The sequence below is a fragment of the Benincasa hispida genome, chromosome 2, assembly GCF_027475165.1.
Source record: "Benincasa hispida cultivar pf3 chromosome 2, pf3_genome.v1.1, whole genome shotgun sequence".
Lineage (NCBI taxonomy): Eukaryota > Viridiplantae > Streptophyta > Magnoliopsida > Cucurbitales > Cucurbitaceae > Benincasa > Benincasa hispida.
Window position 1 is genome coordinate 12,732,400 of NC_143479.1, and position 22,481 is coordinate 12,754,880.

The window sequence follows — 22,481 nt, forward strand, 5'->3', positions numbered from 1 at the left end:
GTAATAGTAATACTTATGTTTAATTAAAATTATGGTGAAAATATCAATTTATATCTCTAAATTTTAGGTTGCATCAATTTAAACTTTAAATTTTGGTAAGAATTTAAACAATCTTTTATATTTAATTCAAAAAATATGAATTTACAACGGTTTCAAATTAAACTCTTAAATTGTCATAGGTGAATAAATTTAGACTTTTTATTATAATCATTTTTTACAATCGTGAATGCATCAATTATTATGTTGTGTAGGCTTCTTGAAGATGTTAGGATAACAAAATAGACTATTACACAATTGATGTAAAAACCATTTTCAAAAAACATTTTACTTGTGTGTCCAAATCAATTCACTTATGAAAGTTTAGGTTTTATTTATAAAATTATCAGTCACACGTGATGTTTATCCAAACAAAATATCAAAAAGACATAAATCGATACACTTACTAAAATTCAAGTTTTAAATTAATACAGTCATTAATTTAGGATTCGAATGGATACAACTCAAAAATTAAGTTTAGTTGCTTAAATTGATTTTGTTTTATTTGATTTAATTACTCGAACTTTATTTTAAAAGCTTTACTCAATTTTTGTTTAACTTAAACTAATTTTGAAAAATTCTAACATTTAATTTAGCCAAATCAATAAAAATTTAGAAAAAAAGAAACATGTTTGATATTAAAATTTAAAAATAAAGTGTTTACCACAAAAATTAATACATGATTAGCTTAATCAAATCATTTGGAATAAATACTTCGCCTACATGCGTTTTCTTTTCACTCCATCCTTTTCCTTTTTCCGGAAACGACGTAGTGTCCTATCAATCAAGTTGTTTTTCTTTTTTCTTTTTTCTTTTTTCTTTTTTCTTTTTTTTTTCGTTTTTTTTATTTTATTTTTACTTGCGACGTACGAGCCCAACTTCATCATTGTAAAAAATAATAATAATAATTAAAAAAAAGTTAGGTACATTTTATCAAATTGTAAAATTATAATTTATTATGTAACAAATTCTTCTTCTAAATATTTTAATATACTTTTCGTGTGATTGATAATAATGAAATCCATAAAAATGAGTGTATTCTAAAGATGCATCTAAATATTATAATTTTTTTAATTATTGATCAATTAATATAAATAATCCATGTTGTAATGTACTGACATCTAAATTGACACGCATATAGTTTAATAATAGGTGGTGGTAGAATATATACTCAACTATATGAATTAATTAAGTTTGGAGTTGAATAATAACTTGTTGTGTAAGTTTTAGAAAAATACTCGAGTTCAATAAAAAATTTAAAAATAATAATTATAAAATATTTTTATAGAAAAAAAATTAAATTTAGTTAAATTGTAGTTTGTCTGTATCTAAATTAATCTTCATTCTATCCAAAAAATAATCTTCAATTTATTTTAACTAGTGACTATCGTCTAAATTTAAAAAATGTGTCAATAAGTTATTTAACAATTATTTATATTATATTCAAAAGATATATCTTTTAATTATTCAAAGAAATGTCATCTTTGTAATTTCTTGGAGAAATACGTATGTTAATTATCTAGTTTTTTTGTTAAAAAAAATAAAGAACCTTCACCATCTTTAAAAAGATATATAGACTATTCTTTTTATTGTTCATTGATATTGAGATGGACTTCAATTATCTAATACGATATCAATGTCCAAATAAGAAGCACAATCACACTTGCAACCGCCTAACACGGGATACGTGTTTTATCAAGAAAAAAAAAAAACATTTTTGCTATGTTCTTTTATCTAGTTTTTATTTTGTCTATATTTTAAAATGTTACACATATAGTTCTTAAGTTTTGAATTTAGTTTCAATTTATTCCATAGATTTCAAAATGTTATAATTTTACTACTGAATTTTGAATTTTGTTTCAATTTGACCTTTATGTTTTAATATTTACATTTTCAATCTAAAATTTTTCTGAATACTCATAAATAATTTAAAAGACTCATAATTAGTTAATTTTTCATATTTTTTTCGTCATTGTAGAAATAAAATTTAAAATTCCTCTTCATAGCCATTTCAAATTAATCGACAAGACATTGAAATATACAAAATAGTATAGTAAAAAATAATTATTAAAAATGTAAATCTTAAAATGTAGGAATCACATTGAAATTAAATTCAAATCTCATGAATAATATTGTATCGATTTGAAATTTAAGAACTAAATTAAAATCAAATTCAAAATTTTGGAATGGGAATTAATCTTAAAATTTAGATAGCAAAAATGTATATTTTTTGCCTCTAATTTATTTGTTTTTGCGAGGGAAGCAAAGGGGGGAAAGCTGTAATGCCGGACACGTTTTCTACCAAACTAAAGGCTTTAATTCATTCATCTCTTTTAGGTGAGATGAGAACCGATGGGTAGGATTTTTTTTTTTTTTTTAATTAATTTATTTGTTTAAATAATAATAATTAAAACAAGGGAAGAAGATATGTGTTCCACCAACTCCCACATCTTCAAATTTATCCTTATGTAATCATATATAGTTCACCATTAAATAAATGAATAAAGAGTTATTTTCGAATCATTTGACTATGTTTATGTTTGTTTCCCCAACTTTTAACAATTACGTGTTTGTTAATATTTATTTTCTGTTTCTTTTAGAAAAAATGTTACCAAAATTATGTGTACTTCCTGAAATTTTGTTTATTTCTTGGCTTGGCCTTTAACTAACTATATCCATATGATGATATCTAAGGACATTTTTGTAATATTAATATCTAATCACGACTAAAATAGTGAAGTTTAGACGAGTAGAACCTTAACTTTCAAAATTATATTTCTAATTATTAAAAACTTATGAATCTATTTTAACACTTAATGTTGTCATTAAGGGGAGAAACGGTTCGGTTTGGTGGTCAAATCGAACCGAACTGAATTTTTTTAAAATGTGAAATCGGTTCCGTTTCAAATTCGATTTTGGCATTTCTAAAAGATCCATGTTATATTCTTTTTTAATTAAAAATGGTTCGGTTCGGTTCGGTTTTAAATTTGGTCTTATTCTTTAAATTAAAAGTGGTTCGGTTTTAAATTCAATTTTGCTCTTTTTTAAAATATATAAATAAATATATTAGTTAAAAATGGTTCGGTTCGATTTCAAATTCGGTTTTTGAAAGTGAAATCGAACCGAACCAAATTAATTCGGTTTCAAAATTTCTTCAAACCAGATCGAATCGCATTTTTCAGTTTCATTGAATTTTCGGTTCGGTTCGGTTTTTGCGGTTTGAATGACCACCCCTAGTTATCATTTCATAACAAAACATTATAGTCTTCCTAAATAATCATTTGATTTTTAAAATTAAGTTTATAAATACTATTTTTCATCCTAAATTTGTTTGGTTTGTATCCACTTTATACCAACATTAACAAAAATTTCCAAAATTTGAAAACTATAAAAGAACAACTTTTTAGGGGGAAAAACCTTTACAAAAATAGTTAACATTATACCTCATCATCCTTTGAATTCCACGCTTGAGAGTGGCTTAGAATATAAGTTGAGTTACATTCACCTGGACATACTAGGTGAATACTACGTGTGTTGTACATGTTTTATAAGAATAAAATAAATACTCAAATAGTTTGTGTTTTATAGGATTTAAGATATCATTCATGTTAAAATGAAAATAATTTTTAAAAATATTTAATACCATTCATATTTGATGTTAGAAAATATGTGAGAAAATATTTTGCGAGTGATACGGAAGAATAGGGGTAAAATAGTTTATTTAATGATTTGAAACATGAAATTACCTTATATATCCTTATAAAACTAACCACTCAAAGAAGTAAAGGAGAACTTGAATGTTTCTCCTCCATAGCCAATTTTAGATAGTATAGAATATATATAGATTAATTCATTTGGTTTGGAAAATTCACAACTAATTCAGTAGTCTAAATCTAAAATCAAAATTCAATGTATACAATTAATCAAATTTATTTCTACACCTAATTATAAAAAGTATTTATAAAAAGGAAAAGAAAAAGAACGGTAGGAAGAAGCTAAAGGTAAACGTAGGTGGAAGAGTGAGATTATTTTTCAATAGCAAAATTCATAAATCATTAGTACTCAATTGTTTTACCATATAAAAAAAATAGATTACAAAAGAAAAAAAATTAACTTACTAATTATGGAAGAATAATTAGAGTTGGAGTTAAAACCGGACTTTAATATTAATATTGTTGTTTTCAAAACTTAAATATTGTTGTTTTGAAACTTATTAGAGAAATATTGTTGTTTTGGGAGTTCGAGACTAGAAGTCGAGGGTTGAGGATTCGACTAACGTAGAGGTCTTGTGATGAGAATCTCGCTCTAGAAGGGAACCTCGCTAATTTTGTATAGTCTTGACATACATAAGTCGAAACTTCAACCCTCGATAAGGAAGATAAGTGGGTGAAGCAAATTGTAGGAGATAACGAGATTGAAAGCGAGATTGTAAGAGAGAGCGGCCATGACTAATGCTCTTTACACAATCAGGATAAGCTTAGTCTAATTAATCCTATGCAATCATCCCATATCCTCAACATTTCTCATACATACGTTGTTAAAAGGTTTTAATTAATTTAACCATAAAAACTATCATTAATGGATGCTATGTTATCATTAATTAGTACACTTTGAATTAACTCAAGATGTTACATATCTGTAAGGTAAAATGTTCAAACTTCCATCTTTTATATAATTAAACTAAAAACAAAGGTTTAGTTATGCAAGTTACCACGATCGAGAATGGACTTTCATCTAACATGATTTGCATACAAACAAAATTACCAAAAGTCTGAGAAAATAATGATAAATTCTCTCAGTAGGCAACGGCTGAGATAAATTCAATGATCGAATAAAATGGTGAAAGATTGATTCTCAGAGATGGGTTTGTATATTACTTCCATTGGAGATTCTATTCTTAGATATTGTAGGAGAGAGCGAGATTGAGAGTATCTCGCTGAACATCTCGCTCTCTCCTACAATCTCGCTGAACATCTCGCTCTCTCCTATTGTATATTCAATTTTTTCATATTATAAAGTTGTACATTATTCTTTTGATTAACTTGTACATTATTATTTTAATTAACTTGTACATTATTCTTTTAATCAACTTGTCTTGTACATTATTCTTCTAATTAAGTTGTACATTATTCTTCTAATTAAGTTGTACATTATTCTTCTAATTGAGAAACAAATATTTTTTTAATTGAGAAATAAATTATTTTTTTTCCAGATCATGGCTTTAAACCCAGGACCTGTTGATCCCGATGTTTTGTACGACCAATCCATTCATCGATCATCTGTTGTATGGCGATATCGTACTACTGGAGAAATATCTTGCAGGCGTCGAGAGGCAGTTCTCCAGCACACTATCCCGCTCCACCCTTGAATACTACCGCTACTGCGCACATCTAGATTCTATGGGGTTGCTAGATTAGTATTTATTCAATTGGACTGACATCTGATCACAGCCTTGGTCGAGAGATGGAGGCCCGAGACGCATACATTCCATATGTCTATTGGAGAGTGCACTATCACTCTACAAGACATAGAAGTGTTGTTGGGGTTACCTGTTGACGGTGAGCCAGTCACCGGAGTGATGTACGATAATTGGTTAGAATTTTGTCAACTGTACCTCGGTACGACCCCACCTGCCAACAAGATTAAAGGATCGAGATTAAGTTTAATATGGTTAGGAACACAATTTCGTCAGCTCACAGATGATGCAGACAAGGAAACCGTCATAAGATATGCGCGAGCATATATACTACAAATGATGGGTGGAAGTCTGTTTTCAGATAAATCAAGTCATTTTGTTCACTTGATGTTTCTACCACTGTTAGCTAACCTCCATGATGTGGGGTAGTATTCGTGGGGTGGAGCATGCTTGACATGGTTGTATAGACAACTATGTAAAGCAACAAGACCTGAGGTTCGAGAAATAGCTGGGCCTCTCATACTTTTGCAACTATGGGCTTGGGCTTGGAAGTGATTTCCAACAATGGCTTCACAGCTACATGTTAATGACGCTCAGTTAGTTGGACGAGCCTACGATTTTCGGTATGTTGTTTTAATTCAATTTAATTTTTATATCACATCTAGTTAATTTAAATTCTAAATTATCGATTTAAAAATTTATGTGGAGAGACAAATTTTGTGTGACTAGGACAGCCACACATATAGTCAGCCAGTATAGATACATGTTTGATCTTGCTTCAACCTTAATAGGTACATTACACTGAACCTAATTGATTATTTTATACACATTTTTATTGTATTTGTCTTTAATATTCTCTAATATAATATTTTGTGTTTCAGGTTATTTGGGAGCCATATAAAATTATTATGCATACTTTGTCTAATTTTTGTACGAATGGTCAAAACATATGGCGGACAATGAGTCCTCTCATATGTTTTCACATTTGTGAGTGGCATCTTCCTGACAAGGTGATGAGACAATTCAGTTTTCAGCAGGATGTCCCATCGCCTTGTAATACTGAACTCGTATTGCATGATATTGACCTAAGGACTGGAGATTGGTCCGAAAAAGTTGTACATTTGGTAGTGCGATGGCACTATCGTGCAAGGTTTATTATAGTGGGGGTTTCTCTTGAACAGTTTGACACAGATGTCACTCCAGAATATATTCATTGGTATAATAATATCACAAGGCACTACGTCACTCATCTGGGAGCAGCTGTGGGTCATCTGGTAAATGAATATTATCTAATTATTTTTAATTTAAATTTATTTTAAATATTGTCTAATTATTTTATAATTCACAGAGATCAAACAACCGTAGACTCAGTGAGGTTGCAAATGATCTGAACCAAGTTCTTGCTATATGTAGTGACAACCAAAGCTATATGGAGGAAATTCATTATATGTACGATATACCTATTGTTCCTCCACCAACTCCTAGACGTAGAGGACTTGTTCGGGAAGAGGATGAGTTTGATGAGGTTGCACATAATGTGGAAGAGTTGCCCCTTATGATGCAGAAGCAGAGTCAAACCGTTTATGTTAGTCCGATGATGATGATGCCAGAATTTGATTCAGGACATTATGACTCAAAGGGTGGTCCTTCGTCTTCATACGTGGACATGGCTGGAGTCGTGGAGAGTATAATGAATATTTATATTATGAAGCGCCTGCAGAGGTACCAGAGCAACATCAAGAAGAACCCGAGCAACCTCAAGTTCGAAGTCGACGACGACAACCAGCTCGAAATCGACGACGTCCGCCTTGTGGGACACATTGATTTTTGTAATTATTTTTATATAAATGAGATAATTAATTTATATTTTTTTATTTTTATGAGATATTATTTTTTTAATTTATTCTATTTATATATTATGAATAGTAATTATTTTGATACAGAAGCTTTTAAATGTCACTGACATAAATAATAACATCAGATAGTCTAAATCTAAAAAGTTAGGTAAAAAAAACTTCAATATTCAAATTTACATATTTTAGATAATAATTTGGGGACATAATAAATCAAATCAACACTCAAAACCTTCACATGCAAGTCTATAAATAAGACTAATTGATATAAAAAACAAAAATTTTAATCACAGTAGTGAGGTCAATAGTTTAAAAGATTTTACAATAATGATTTTGGATTCCTTTTGTACATTTGGTACCAAGATTTTGATGAAGTTTTTTTTTTCTTTTTTTTTTTTTAAAAAAAATTATAAATAATAATAAAATACTTTTAGAAATTGTTTTTATAAAATGAAAAAAAAAAAGAAAGAAGAAGGTGGAATGGGGAATTAAATAAAGAAAAAAAGGGAAATTTGTACGGATATCTCACTCTCGCTAACATCTCGCTCTCACTCAAAATCCCACTCTCGTTCTCAGGATCTCGCTCTCGCTCTCAAGATCTCGCTCTCGTTCTCAGGATCTCGCTCTCTCAAATTCTCGCTCTCTCTCAAAATCTCGCTCTCTCTCATAATCTCGCTCTCTCTTACTTTTCCCTCTTTCGTTCTCTCCCAATACAAAATTATTTATAACACATTAAATAATTATGAGTGTTATGAGGAATGTCTCCGGAATGAGGAAGGTCTTTCGTTCTCTCCACATCAAATAATTATGAGGAAGGTCACCAGAATGATAATTAAACAGACTCAATAATAATGTTAGGGCAAGGTCGAGGGTTCAAAATTCGACCTAGCAAAAGGAAAATAAAAAATTATTAACGAAAAAGAAAAAAGAGGAAAAAAATATGAGAAAGAAAGAGGGAAGAGATACATTAAATTTTGGAACCAATGAGTGAATTTATAGAGAAAATTTGATTTTATCTTAAATTAAATCTTGGAAATAAATCAATTTTGTTTGTTTTAATGAATTGAAATATCGTTCGCATTGAAATAAAAATAATATTTTAAAAAATATTTAATACATTCACGTTTGATGCTAAAAGATTAGAAAAAAATAGATTTTTTTTTTTTTTTTTGTGTGTGATATTAAAAATAGGGAGAAAATAATTTATTTAATAATTTTAATGTAAAATTACGGTATATAACCCTATAACAAGACATCAGACGAGGAAAACAGATATTTCTTCCTATAGCACCTTTTAGATAATATATAGTCATGCATTTTTTAACTTTATTTAAAATAAATAAAAAGTAAAATAAAACAATAAATAATAGTTTTGAAAAGAAAAATGAGACCAGAAAAGGATCTGATCTTAATTTTAATTCAGCCTAAAATGTTACAATTTTACCCTTGAGAATTAAATTTTATTTCAATTTGGTCTCTCTATTTTCAGATATTATATTTTTAACCTCGATTTTTTATTAAGTATCAACTTCCAATCACTGGTGTCAACATTAATTGATTAACTTAAAATAATTATGAAGTGAGATTTTAAATCTAAATCCAAATTTAAAAGTGATAGAAAATAATGAAACTTAATTCATTATAATTATTTTTATTATTCTAAATTTATTAACATACATCACTATTAAATGTAGAAAGTGAATATTCACTGAAAATTTAAGATTAAAAATGTAAATCATGGAACCTATGAACTAAATTGAAACAAAACTCAAATGTTGAAGATAAAATCGTAATATTTTAAAATTTATGGACTAAATTAAAATCAAACTATACTCTTTGAAACCTAAGAACCAAATAGAAGATATATTAAATATATATATATATATATATACTTCTTTTGTTTCTAATTTGTATGAACGAGTATTGATGAAGGATGGGGTTATAATTGAAGGTGTATGATGTTAGAGAATAAAATAATGGTTTACTTAAAACACGGGATTATGACGGTAATTACCATAATTAGGTAAGGTGGTTTTCTAAATTTGTCGCAAAACGGATGGGAAGAAGTCGGTGTAGGGGATTCCAGTCTTTTCATCGCCCACCATTTTTCCATACTTTACATTTTCTTTCAATAATTAGTATCTTCATTTAAATATCGCCTCATTATCCGACCTCCTTGCCGTATCAAATCACTACACATACGTCTTCCTAAAATTTTTAAAACTAAAAAATGGTTTATTTTTTTCCATTCTTAAAACATAACAAATTCCTTTCGATCAAAGTCATTAGAGTTTCAATTAAGTTGTAATTGAAGAAAGAAGTAAAGAAGGTCAGGCTTTGATGGAGAGTAGTGTCTCCTCAAATTCATCACAAAATTGGATCCCACAATCCGTTCTAAGGCTGGAGAATAGTGAGAAAGACTCTAACAATGGTCCAAGGATTGTTCGTGATGTTTCCCTTTTTTTTATTATTATTTATTTAAAAGTTGTTCTGAATACCAACACTCTGACGATTTCATAATAAAATACAATATTTATCATTTTAAAAAAAATAATTATTTTGAAATTTATTCTCCCTAATTTCAATTAAATCCTTATAGTTCTAAATAATGTTTTGATTTAATTGGTATGATCATTACCTTTTTTAATACAAAAGGAAGAGAATTCCAACTATAAACTTTCTATTTTCTATTTAAATACATAGATATAATTTAATGGTTATAATTTCAAATTTTTTACTAAAAATCTAAGTGTGTTAACTGCGTTTTTGATTGAACTAAAAATAAAAAAAAAAATAAAAAAATGAGTTTTTTTTGGTGGGGAAGATAATTCAAGGAAAATTCAATAATATTTTTTTAAAAAAACAATTTAAGAGTTAAAAATGTTAAAATAAAACTTTTCAAAGGTCAACATCATATTTACAACTTACACCAAAATTTAAAGATATTTGTGTATAATTTAACATTCCTATAACCAAAGTAACACGGAGTCAATTAACAATAAAGTTTATATCTTATTTATTTATTATTATTCAAAGTTAAAAATTAAATCTTCTTTACCTAGATGAAAGATGATAAATTGATTATTTCATTTTTAGTTATTAAAATCTAAACTTATATACACTATCTTCACTAATAACACAATTTATTATATGTAAAATTAGACCAAAACCCCACATAAAAATTATTAAAAGAAAAAAAAACTACTAATAGAATCAACGGATGAATTAGGTCCCGTTTGGTAACTATTTTATTTTTTGTTTTTTAAAATTGAGCCTATATCATTTATATTTCTTAGCATGACTTGTATTTTTTTAAGTATAGTGGTTCAATTCTTAGTCAAATTCAAAACACAAAAACAACTTTTTTAAAGCTGTTTTTTTTAGTTCTCAAAATTTGACTTGCTTTTTTAAACGATCGGTGAAAAATAGATAACAAAGAAATAAATTTGGATATGGAAATAGTGAGCATAAATTTAATGTTTAAAAATAAAAACAAAAAATAAAATGATTACGAGCTTTATTAATTTACTTAGATTTAAAATAAATATATTGCTAAATCATAAATTTGGTATTTAAAAAAAAAAGTTAAAATTTAATCATAAAAACTATTTAGGGAGATGTTATCAAATTAGAAGAATAAAGTTGTAACTTAGGGATAACTATAATAATGAGTTTTATAGAAAAGATGTGTAACATTAATGAGTCTTAATAGTTAGAAAGAAAAGGTGGAGCAAAATGTAAAGTGGGTTTTTCTACGTTTCAAAAATTAAAAAAGTGAAATGAAATGAAATAAATATTATATTGTGATAGGAAGTGGAGGTCCCACCCGCAAGGCAATGAAAGTGGTGGATGTGTGTATATATAAAAACCGCCCCGTTGGAATTCGTCTTTACCGAACGCACAGGAAAACAAAATTAAAATTAAATTAAAATCAATTTCTAAAAAAGAGGAAGCAGAACGGTTACCATTTCCGATTTCCTATACCAGAGAGACGCCAACACGCCGCCGCACGCCGCCGTACCACACTCCTAATTCTCTACTCTCAACGCATGTAACCACGAAACTCTTCAACATGATTTGCACCAAGAGGCCGGTAACATGCCGGAAATTTGCCGCAGATTCCGATCTCTTCGATGTCTTGCCGGACGATCTCCTTATACACCTCCTCTGCCGCCTCGCCTCCTCCGTCTCCTCCCCTTCCGACCTCCTCAACCTTCTCTTGACGTAATTACATGCTTCTTTTCTTTTTCTTTTTTCCTCTGTTTTTTGTTGGTTTGTAAATTTCTCGTTTTTTTCCGGATGGTTTTGCAGATGCAAGAGGTTGAATCGCTTGGTTCTTCATCCTTTGGTTTTGTCTAAGGCCGGACCGAAGGCGTTTGCAGTGAGAACGAAAAACTGGTGCGATTCTGCTCACCGATTTCTCAAACGCTGCGTCGACGCCGGTAATTCGGAAGCGAGTTACACGCTCGGAATGGTTTGTTTATCTTTTTCTGTTCTTTTTTGTGAAAAAGATGAAGAAATTGTTACTCTGTATTGAAGTAGGGAGGGGGATTGATGAATAATGATATCTGTATTTTTTTCCCTCTGCAGATCCGATTTTATTGTTTGAGGAATCGAGGGAGTGGAGCTTCTTTAATGGCGAAAGCAGCGATTAAATCTCACGCTCCGGCGCTGTACTCACTCGCTGTTATTCAATTCAACGGCAGCGGTGGCTCTAAGAGCGACAAGGATCTTCAGGCAGGCGTAGCGCTCTGTGCTCGAGCCGCTTTTCTTGGCCATGTAGACGCACTTCGCGAACTCGGTCACTGCCTTCAAGACGGTTACGGTGTGAAACAGAACTCCGACGAAGGCCGCCGCCTCCTCATCCAAGCCAACGCCCGTGAGCTCGCGGCGGTTCTACTCTCCTCCTCGAATATGTGGCAACAACAGCACCACCACCAGTTCGGCAACCTCCCTGATTTGATGGCGACGCGTTGTTCGTTGCTTAGCGATTTTGGCTGTAACGTTCCAGCGCCGGAGCCACATCCAGTGAACCTGTTTTTGAAAGAGTGGTTCGAGTCGGAAGGTGAAGTAGCGGCGCGTGAAGGGCTGAGACTTTGCTCGCACGGTGGGTGCGGTCGGGCGGAGACTCGGCCGCACGAGTTCCGACGGTGCTCAGTTTGTGGCACAGTAAATTACTGTTCAAGGGGATGCCAAGCGCAGGACTGGAAAGTCCGGCACAAAGAGGAGTGTACGGCCGTTCAGCGGTGGCGGAATGAGGATGCTAATAATGCCGGCGGCATGTTTGATATTGTAGAAGAGGTTGAGGACGCCAACGTCGTGGGTATTGTATAAAATCATAACAGCGCTGTAATTTTGAGCTTATTTATGGACAAAAAAATAGCTTTTCGTAAACAATTAATTTTCTTTTTCTCTTTTTTTCCCCCAGAAAATACTCTTTTGCTTTCTAATCTTTTATCAAGTTTCGACCTAAATTTTGACGTTTAGTTTCAAAAACTTATAAATTTCATCCTTACATTTGAGTTTATTTCATTTTGATACGTAAATTTACACGTTATTATTATTATTAATTACTTACCTTTAGTATTTACGATTATTGTCTATTAACTAATAAACATAATCATGAATCGAAAATTTAATTTATTTTTAATATTGATAAAAAAATATATATTATATAAATTGAAATTTTAATTAAATTTTATAACTGCATAACAAGAATCATTAGATGACGACTTCGATAGATAAACAAATTTATTTTGTAAGAATATTTTTATAGATATCTAAACATAAATGGATAATTATTTGTTTTGTATGATTTTTTGTTGGAAATGTCATAAATTTATTATAAAATTTTTATTTATTAATTTATAATGAATTTAATATAATTTCAACTTACATAACATAAATTTTTTTATTAATTTGAATTTCTTCTTAAATGAATATCATTTTTATTATTTTTAAATGTTTTCTAAACTAATAATTTATATAATATAAAAACTATAACAAATAGTGACATTTAAGAGTACAGAATCTATATTTTAAGAAGTGAAATTCTTGATATGACCTTTACATTATTACAAAACAAATGTGGTATAAAAATCTTGGATTCGGTCGAAACAAAATGTTTTTTTAAAGATTGAGAGTGACTATTAAAGAATAAATCTTGAAAGTTATGATGAAATAAAATTTAAATCAAAGTTGAAATTTTACGATTTTAAAATTTAATGACGAAATAAAAATTTGACCCAAAATTTAAGGGCAAAGAATCTATTTTTTCTTCTTGGTCTTCAAAAGTTGGTCCGGTACTAGGAGATTGATCTGCGACCGTGATTGTAAGGTAACCGACGGATTTTAAAATCCAAACTTGAAATTTTCATGTTCTATCATGCATATAAAACTTGAATTTATTTTTTATTTTGATTGTTGCTCTCTTATGATTTGTTTAAGATTTGAGTAAGGTTGTATATTTAATGATACTTATATAGTTTGAAATTATACTCGAGTATTAACATGCTAGTATTATCCTTTCCTTTTTTTCTATAATATTTAGGGTGAAATAATCTAATCTCTAATCTCAAGCTATGAGTCACTTGAGCTATGCTCATGTGACATATTTATGTATTTCATTTACAATATTGAACTCCAATTATTTTTCATTAAATGAAATTTCATTTCCTTTTGTTTTATTTTTCCAACTATGATCACCCATTTATTATATAAAACTGTCAAAAATATATTTTTGGTTCTTATACTTTGAATTTTGTTGAAATTCTCCCTTACTTTCCATTATTCAATTTTAGTTCCTATAATTTCAATTAATCTTAAATTTAGTTCCTCAAACTTAATTTTAACCGAATTTGGTTCAACAATAATAATAATTTTAATTCAAGGAAATATAATGTGGGAATGTGGTTTAAAATTTATAAAAATCTAATATATAACAAAAATTTAAAAATCAAACAATAAATTAATAGTGGGACAAAATTTAAGATTTATTGAAAATACACTCATTAAAATTGAAAATTAAAATTAAATAAAATGAAAGTGAATTTAGATTTCAACCTTTACCTTTAAAAAGAAACCGCACATAATTTCCCATTGGAAATTAGAAACTGTGTTATATTAGAGAGCATTTAGGTTGTTGAAGGGTATATGGACAATCTTACAAGGACAATCATACTACCCAGTACAAATCCAATGTCGAACCATCATGGCGTGTTGTCTTTTGCACAATCTTGTTAATAGGGAGATGAATAACAATGAACTGGCAGAGGATTTGGATGAGGTTGACTCCAACTTTGCTACAACGAGGGGCAATGGGATCGATTACATTGAGAGCTCAAATGAATGGACCCAATGGAAAAGGATGAATTGATGGAACAAATGCTTTCTGAATGGGAGTTATGTAATGATTATTGTCTTTATGCTTCTTTGATCAATTAGAACGCTTATTTTTATTTGTCGTGTGTTATGAAAATGACTTGGTTTGGATCACTCTTACTATCATTAGGTTTCTATATTTTGTACTTCACTTCATTAGTTACTTGTAATTTTTAATGGTTTATAGTTTGATTTACCATTAAAATGTGTACATGTATACACTAGAATGTCAAGTTCCTCTAGAGCCCCGAAACATTCTTGGACTAAAGAGGAAGAAGCTAAGTTTGTAGAGTGCTTAATGGACTTGGTCACATCTGGTGGTTAGAGGTCGAATAATGGGACGTTTCGACCTGGGTACTTGACACAACTACAATGTATGATGATAGAGAAGTTGCTCGACTGCAATATCCAAGGATTGTCAACTATAGATTGTTGGGTCAAATCCTTGGGGGGAGGGGGGGGGGGGGGGGAGGGGGGGGGGGGTGGGGAGGGAACTTAACAAGCGATCGCAAAAATGAGAGTACCAACTTGCAGTGGATTCGGTTGGAATGAAAAATTCCAATGCATAACAACAAAGTGGGAGATATTTGATGGATGGGTGAAGGTACAATTTTGTCTAAATTGTTTTACGAATATTGGTAACATGATCATAACATCCACTTTATTGTTTATGCAGAGTCATCCTACAGCAAAAAGGCTTCTACACAAATAGTTCTCATACTATGATGAACTGGCGTACGTTTTCGACAAGGATAGAGCTACGGGAGCACCATCAGAGACCTATCCAGACGTTAGGTCTAATGTGCCAAACCATATGAATGATAATGTCCCCATTGGTGAATCATAGGATCCAACATCCCCACGATGTCTAGTCAGGGAATGGACATGTCACAGGATGAGATGCATAGAACACGTACTGGTCGAAGCACTGAAGTAGGAAATGTTTCGAGAGGAATTAAGAGGAAGCTAAGTGGATATCAATCTGAAACGACAGAGATTGTTCGAAATTAAATAGACTTTCCAAATGACCAGTTGAAGGCGATTGTATAATGGCCGAAAGTGAAGCGTGCAACAGAGGTCAAACTACATGCAGAAGTCGTTAACCAACTCAAAGATATTCCTGAATTGCATAACCAATTAATGGTGAAACTTATGCAAATCATATTCCACAATGTGCAAGAAACAAAGAGCTTCTTATATATTCCCACAACTTTGAAGTTTGACTATTGCAACCTCCTCCTTAAAGAAAATGTTTGATCAACTTATGTTTTGGACTACTTTACGATAATGAACAATGGCTACTTTTTCAATTATGCATTTAAATTCGTAGTAAATTTGGTATGTAATCTTGCTGGTCAATATTTAATCATGCAATTATGAGTTAGTTATTTTGTTTTACATTTTTTCATACCTCCAAAAAAGAGAACTCTACATATGAAACACATGAATTACATCATAATGTAATGTACTTTTTTCTTTTTTTTTTTCTCATCAATATTGACCAAAGTATCTCCCAAAATGACAAAAATGGTTAACTTTTGACATAGTTAAAATTCAATTAATTTTGGATAAATTGGTGGAACATATAGTTTAAATTATATTTTCAAAATATGATACTTCATATGCATATTTTTTGTATTATAATAAAATAATATTGGAAAAAAAATTACACACGGTCTAAAATAACTTACATTCAAATCTAAGTATAGTTATAATTCAAATTATAATAACTTGCACTTCAAATACAGACTATTATAACACAAATTAAAATAATATGCATCGCAGATATGGACTATTATAAATCAAACAATAGTAATCTGCACACCAATCACAGATTATAATAACACATAGTATTATAATCTACAGACTATAATAAGCTACCCTACGTTTCAAACGTGTCTTTAGTATTATAATTTTTGTTTTCACCATTTAAAGAGAATAATAAACGGTGAGGTGTCATATAGTTTTATTCTTGGAATGGAAATTCAAAACTTTTACAATTCACCGTATCCAAAATGAAAATTCGGACCGGTCCAATTGGAATATAGAATATTAGCCATTTCAAATTTCAACCTAGAGCTTTGTGCAAGCTTCTCATTTTCTCCATTCATGCAACACACTTTCTGCCTCTTTTCTTTTTCTTTCTTCTTTGTTCTCCCAATATTCTCTTTCACTTTCTCCACGAATATTCTAAAAATCGACTTCTTTTTTTTTTTTTTTTTTTTTTTTTGAATTTACAACCATCAAAATTTATTTCTAGTAACTAGATTATGCGAGTTTTTTTTTTAATTATTCAATAACATTGTTTTTTTAGAAACAAATTCAATAATATTGTTAAATCTAAATATTTAATTAACGATATCAATTCTTCAAATTAAATAAATAAGAGAATAACATGCTAGTTTTAAATTTTGAGTGACAAAATAAATAATTGATACATCAACATTTTTTAGAAAAATACATTTTTAGTCTCATTAGGGTGTTTCTCCGATTAACTCAACCATGAATCACACAACGACTATGTTACTGAGACAGACCGATATGATTAAGTAGAAGGGATATGACTTTGATACCACTTAGGGTTGTACTTGGATTGGATTGAGGATGTTTTTTGGACCAACCAGAAATTTCGGGTTGATTGGGTTGGTAACCCAAATGACTCAAATAAAGTCTCTAACCCAACCCTTAAAATTGGAGTTGGGTTGGATTGTCGAATTATAACTTTTTTATAAAAAAAAAAATACGTAAATTTATATACAACACATACTATTAACTAAAATCTCATAAAATTTAAATGCTAAATATTAAATATCTATGATATTTATTGCAAATTTTAAACTCATACAAATATCATAAAAAAATTAAAGAAAAATATTAAAAGATCACAAATTAATCAATACAAAATAATAAAACTTTAAACAATATATTAAAAGATCAAAAATTTCGGATTGGGTTGGGTCAGCCTGAATTTTTTTTTTAGCCAACCCACGTCCCAACCCAACCCAACCTTTTACATTTTGGATTGAGTAGTTCGGGTCGTCCGGGTCGTTGGGTTATTTGAACACCTCTAAGGACAACGATTCTGACATAAGCTATCATGGTTTTGCTCTTGGGTTTACCCAAAAAAGTCTCTACCATTGGAGGTAGTTATCTTTACTTATAAACTATGCATCTTCCCCTTACCCAATCAACGTGTATCTTAGGTCGTACACCAATAGAGAAGATATAGATGCTTCTCTAATGAACTATATTTCAATCAATGGTAGTCTTGAAATTTACATATTTTTTTTTAGTAAAACAAACCTTCAATATCAAAAAGGGGATTTTCAAAGATAGAAAAATAAGAAAAACTATTTATCGAAAATAACAAAATTTAGTTTTTTTTATAGAGGTGATAGAGGTCTAATCGTGTCTATCGATGATAAAAATTAATAAAAATCTATCATTGATACTATTTGATAGACGCTAATAGAAGTCTATCAGTGTCTATCAATATTTTTTTTTACTATTTTTATAAACAATTTGATATTTTTTATATGTGAACATTTCTCTATTGAAAAATTAATAATTATCCTAAAAAAGTTAATAAATGTTTATCCGATGGATACCATTAAAGATGTCCACGAGGCAGGGCAAGGACAGAGAAGCCTTCCTCGTCCCCATCTTCGCCGCCTATTTCAATCCCCATCCCGCGAAATTCCTCATGAGGATCGAGGCGGGAATACCCTGGGAATTCACGGGGATTGGATTCCCCGCGGAAAATTTTCCCATTTCTTTTTTCTATTAATTATTTTTTTCAACTATTTATGCTCAACCTTAATAAAAATTTATTAATCAAATGGGTCTTTTCCAATGCATTCTTTTCGAAGAAAAATTTATAAATTTTTCTAACAAAGACAATAATGTTTTATGTGCAAAGATATACATAAAAATTTAATCTTATAATTATTAAAATTTTAAATATTACAAGTTTAGCTTTCAACTTAAACATTATAACATTCAAGGTCATGAAAGATACATGTCTTAAAACTGTATTAAAGCATGAAAAAGTTGAGATGAATGGTAAAAAATAAATAATTATTGATGTAACATCAATTTTATAAATATATAATGGATATGTGTTATAATATATATGTCATATGTTAGTTGAATACATATATTCGTCGGAGCGGGTCGGGGTCGAAGTCGGGGAATGTAATTCCCGTCCTCGTCTCCATTTAGTTAACAAGGAAAAGATCTTCCCCACTCCTTTTCCATTTCCCATCTAATCGGGAATTTCTCGTCCCATTCAAGGGGAGGCTATGGTCCATAGGTTAAATGGACATCTCTAAATATCATGAATTCATTGATTTTATATAATTAATTAATTAATGCATTTTTTACCCATTAACATGGTGTCGAATATTCGGCTGGTAGACTAGTCTCCTAATTTGTCGGCAGATGGCAGCAATGACATGATATCGCATGGAAAATTTATTTATCTAATTTTCATTTCAAAATTCTTTTAAATAAACTATTTCAAATTTTATAGGAAAAAAATACATTTTTATCTATAGTTATGAGTATCGTTTTTATTTAGATGTGGTTTGAGAACCATTTTTAAACTTTTTTTTTTTTTTAGAATTAAGCCTATAGACACTCTTTCTAATTCTAAATTTCTCAATTTGTTATCTCTTTTCTATTAATATTAAAAAAAAATTACGCCAAATTTTAAAAATTAAAAAATAGTTTTTATTTTTAGAATTTGAATAAAAAATCAATCTTTATACTTAAAAAAAGATGTAAATCAATATAAGAAATATAGATAAAATAGAGTTAATTTCAAAAACTAAAAACAAACAAAATGGTTAAGTATAGTAATTTAAAACGGAAGACATCAATTAAAAGTAGAATATGCGACAAATAAAACGAAATTGGAGAGGCTACTTTGACGGTGGCATTTAGAGATTGCACATGCGAGACCCAAGCCAAATCCACCACACGCTTTCAAACAAACCTAGAGAAATTTTCTTTTCTTTTTAGTCCTTAATAATGCTCTGTCTTTCAATCCTTAAATAAAACAACAATAAATTAATAAATTAATGAAAGGAAGGGCAAAAAGAAAAAACTGGTATTGCAATTTTGCAAAGTTCTATATTAAAGGAAAAATTTTGCAAACTGGTATTACAATTTTTCCGTGTCTAAAAAACTCATACGATATTAAATCTTAGATAAGTGTCTATGTCTAGATAGTGACCACCATGAATTGAATCTGCGACCTCTTAACCTTTTATCGGAGGATGTTCCATTCCCTTATTTACCACTAGACCAACCTAGGGTGGTTTATATATATATATATTAAAAAGTAATAAAAAAAATCCCGAATAGAATCGGAGTCGAGGACAGACAGGAATACCTTCCCATCCCCAACCGAAGATCCATTTTGGGTCCCAATTTGATCACATCCTAAGTCAAACGTAGAATTCCCTATCTCAAACAAGACAGGTATTCATGAGGATTTTTCCTAACCCTATATATAAAAAAATACAAAGTATAAAAATTTAAATCTTTCACTAAAAAAGTACACATACATTATTGTTGAACTATACAATATGATTTTGATGCATCATAAAAGACAACAATGAAAAATTTTCACTATTTGAGATGACTTATTACTAGTTGATTCATAATTTTAAGTTCAAAATGTTATAGTTAACATCAATTGTTAGCCAAAAATCTTATTGATTTTTATGATATTCAACTTTTTCTCCTAAATTTGTTGAACAACTAATTTTGTATCATTATGCTATCAAAGATGAGGCTATTAATAAAAAAAAAATGGCATCACTAGCTGACCCTTTTTTTAGTATTCGATTTAGATACTCTGTGGTTTTAGATTTGTGCAACTCTTCGGTGGACTTTGATGGTGTAGTATTTAGAAAGGCAAAAAAGCCTCTATCGACTAAATAAGAAAAATAAAAAAATATCACGACACATATTTGAATAAGACAACTATCTCTAATAATATAAAAAACAAAAAACCATACTAAAAAATCTCAACATCATATATAAGACTTACAACTTAGGTTTGTGTCTAACCTTTTAAAAGTGTCTAAAAGGGCCTTTGAAATTTAGCAAGAGTATAGAGACACAAAGCAAGTAGTTGCCTTGAGCTTCAAGTCATCTAAATTAACCAATTGATTTTTTGCACTAAGAGTGTGCATCAAAGTGGGAAAGCTCACCTCAACCTTGGCAAATTTATATTAAGGATAATTTTTTTAATTATATTTTAATTACTACTATTATTGTTATTATTTTTACATTAAAGTTGTTTTTTTTCTAATGTTAGGGTGGTCTTTTTTCTATTTTCTAAATTATATTATTATTATTGCAATTTTTATATTAAAAATGTTATGTCAGCAAATGATAAACTATTTAACGTTTCAGTTAGTAAATAAACTAATTAGGATCCTTTTAGATGCGTGGAAAATTAATGTGACAATTACATCATATATTAGATAGGTTTGTTTTCAAATATAGCAAAATGAAAAAAGAATTATAAATATAGTAAAATATCATCGTCTATCAATGATAAATATCGATAGACTATTATCAACCATCGCTAATATGTATTGATAATCATGCTATTAAATATTAGTAAACATGAATATTGCTTGTTTCATTGAGTTATCAGTCTCATGTTTTGTAAATAAAATCGACAAAGGAAAAATATGAATTTTGAGGAATAAGTGTATTTAGTTGAAAGTTTAAAATTAGTCAATTTATTTTTTGAAATTTTAAAAATGGGTTAAAAAGGTTTGTCAGATAAGAAAAAGTCATTAAATTTCTCTATCGATAAATTTCCAGAAACATTGAAAAAGAAAAACCGAAAATCTTTAATATTCTGTCCTCTCACCTTCTTTTTCAACTAAAAATCTTCTAGTTGAATATTGGTAAATAAAGAAATCTGGCGATGTTTCCAATCAATTTCGAATTGTAAATAAATAAATTTCACCAAATGGTAAATAAGCACAGTAGATAAGTAAAGAAAAGTTAGCTTCTAGTTCAAACACCCTTTTCACCAGGGACCCCGATTTCACCCGAGCCATTTGCCACTGCCATTACAGAAAACATGGTTGATAAAAGAAATAAATATGTTGATGATCCTTTGTTCTTGTACTTGGTTTCTGTTGCAGTATATATTAATTTATTTTGTATTTAACATCCTTATCATTTTAGTATATAGTGGATGTTTATTATTGGACACATTTTCGAATGGTTTTTTTCCCCCAGTTTTTCTAAAAGTTTGTCCATGCTCAGAAACGAGAAAATAAGAAAGAGAAGAGATTTAAAGACTTTTGTTTTTATTTTTATTTTTTTTAATTTTTATTATGTTCTTGGAAATCCAGCCATGGAGAGGAGGGGTTCATGGGTTGGGTTAGGTTGAAAGACTCTTTAGACCCAACCCAATTATTCGGTAGTAAATTTTTTCGGACTCAACCCAATCCAACAATGAAATATTTGGGTTGGGTTGGTTCGAGTTAATCATATCATTTATTTTAAATTTTGTTCTAAAAAAAGCTAAACGTAAATATGTAAAAATCTAATATAATTATATTCTTATATTAAATTAAGATTAACAACTCAATTTCAATTTATATAGTGGAACTTTTCTTTCTAAAATGCAAAGAAACTAGTTGTTGAAGAATAAATTATTTAAAAAATATTGAGATTAAATAAAACTAAAATAATAAAAAATATACACAATTATTTATATATATATATATATATATATATATATATATATATATATATAA

At 29.4% G+C, this 22,481-nt stretch overlaps 1 protein-coding gene across 1 annotated transcript; it reads left to right on the plus strand.

Moving 5' to 3' along the window:
* The first annotated feature begins 11,178 nt into the window (after window positions 1–11,178).
* LOC120071963 (F-box protein At1g67340-like) lies at window positions 11,179–12,737 on the plus strand. Its single transcript, XM_090311378.1, has 3 exons — window positions 11,179–11,529; window positions 11,617–11,779; window positions 11,896–12,737. Exons 1-3 carry the CDS (start codon window positions 11,378–11,380, stop codon window positions 12,637–12,639), a joined length of 1,059 nt encoding a protein of 352 aa, XP_090167504.1. The 5' UTR covers window positions 11,179–11,377; the 3' UTR covers window positions 12,640–12,737.
* The last annotated feature ends 9,744 nt before the right edge of the window (window positions 12,738–22,481 follow it).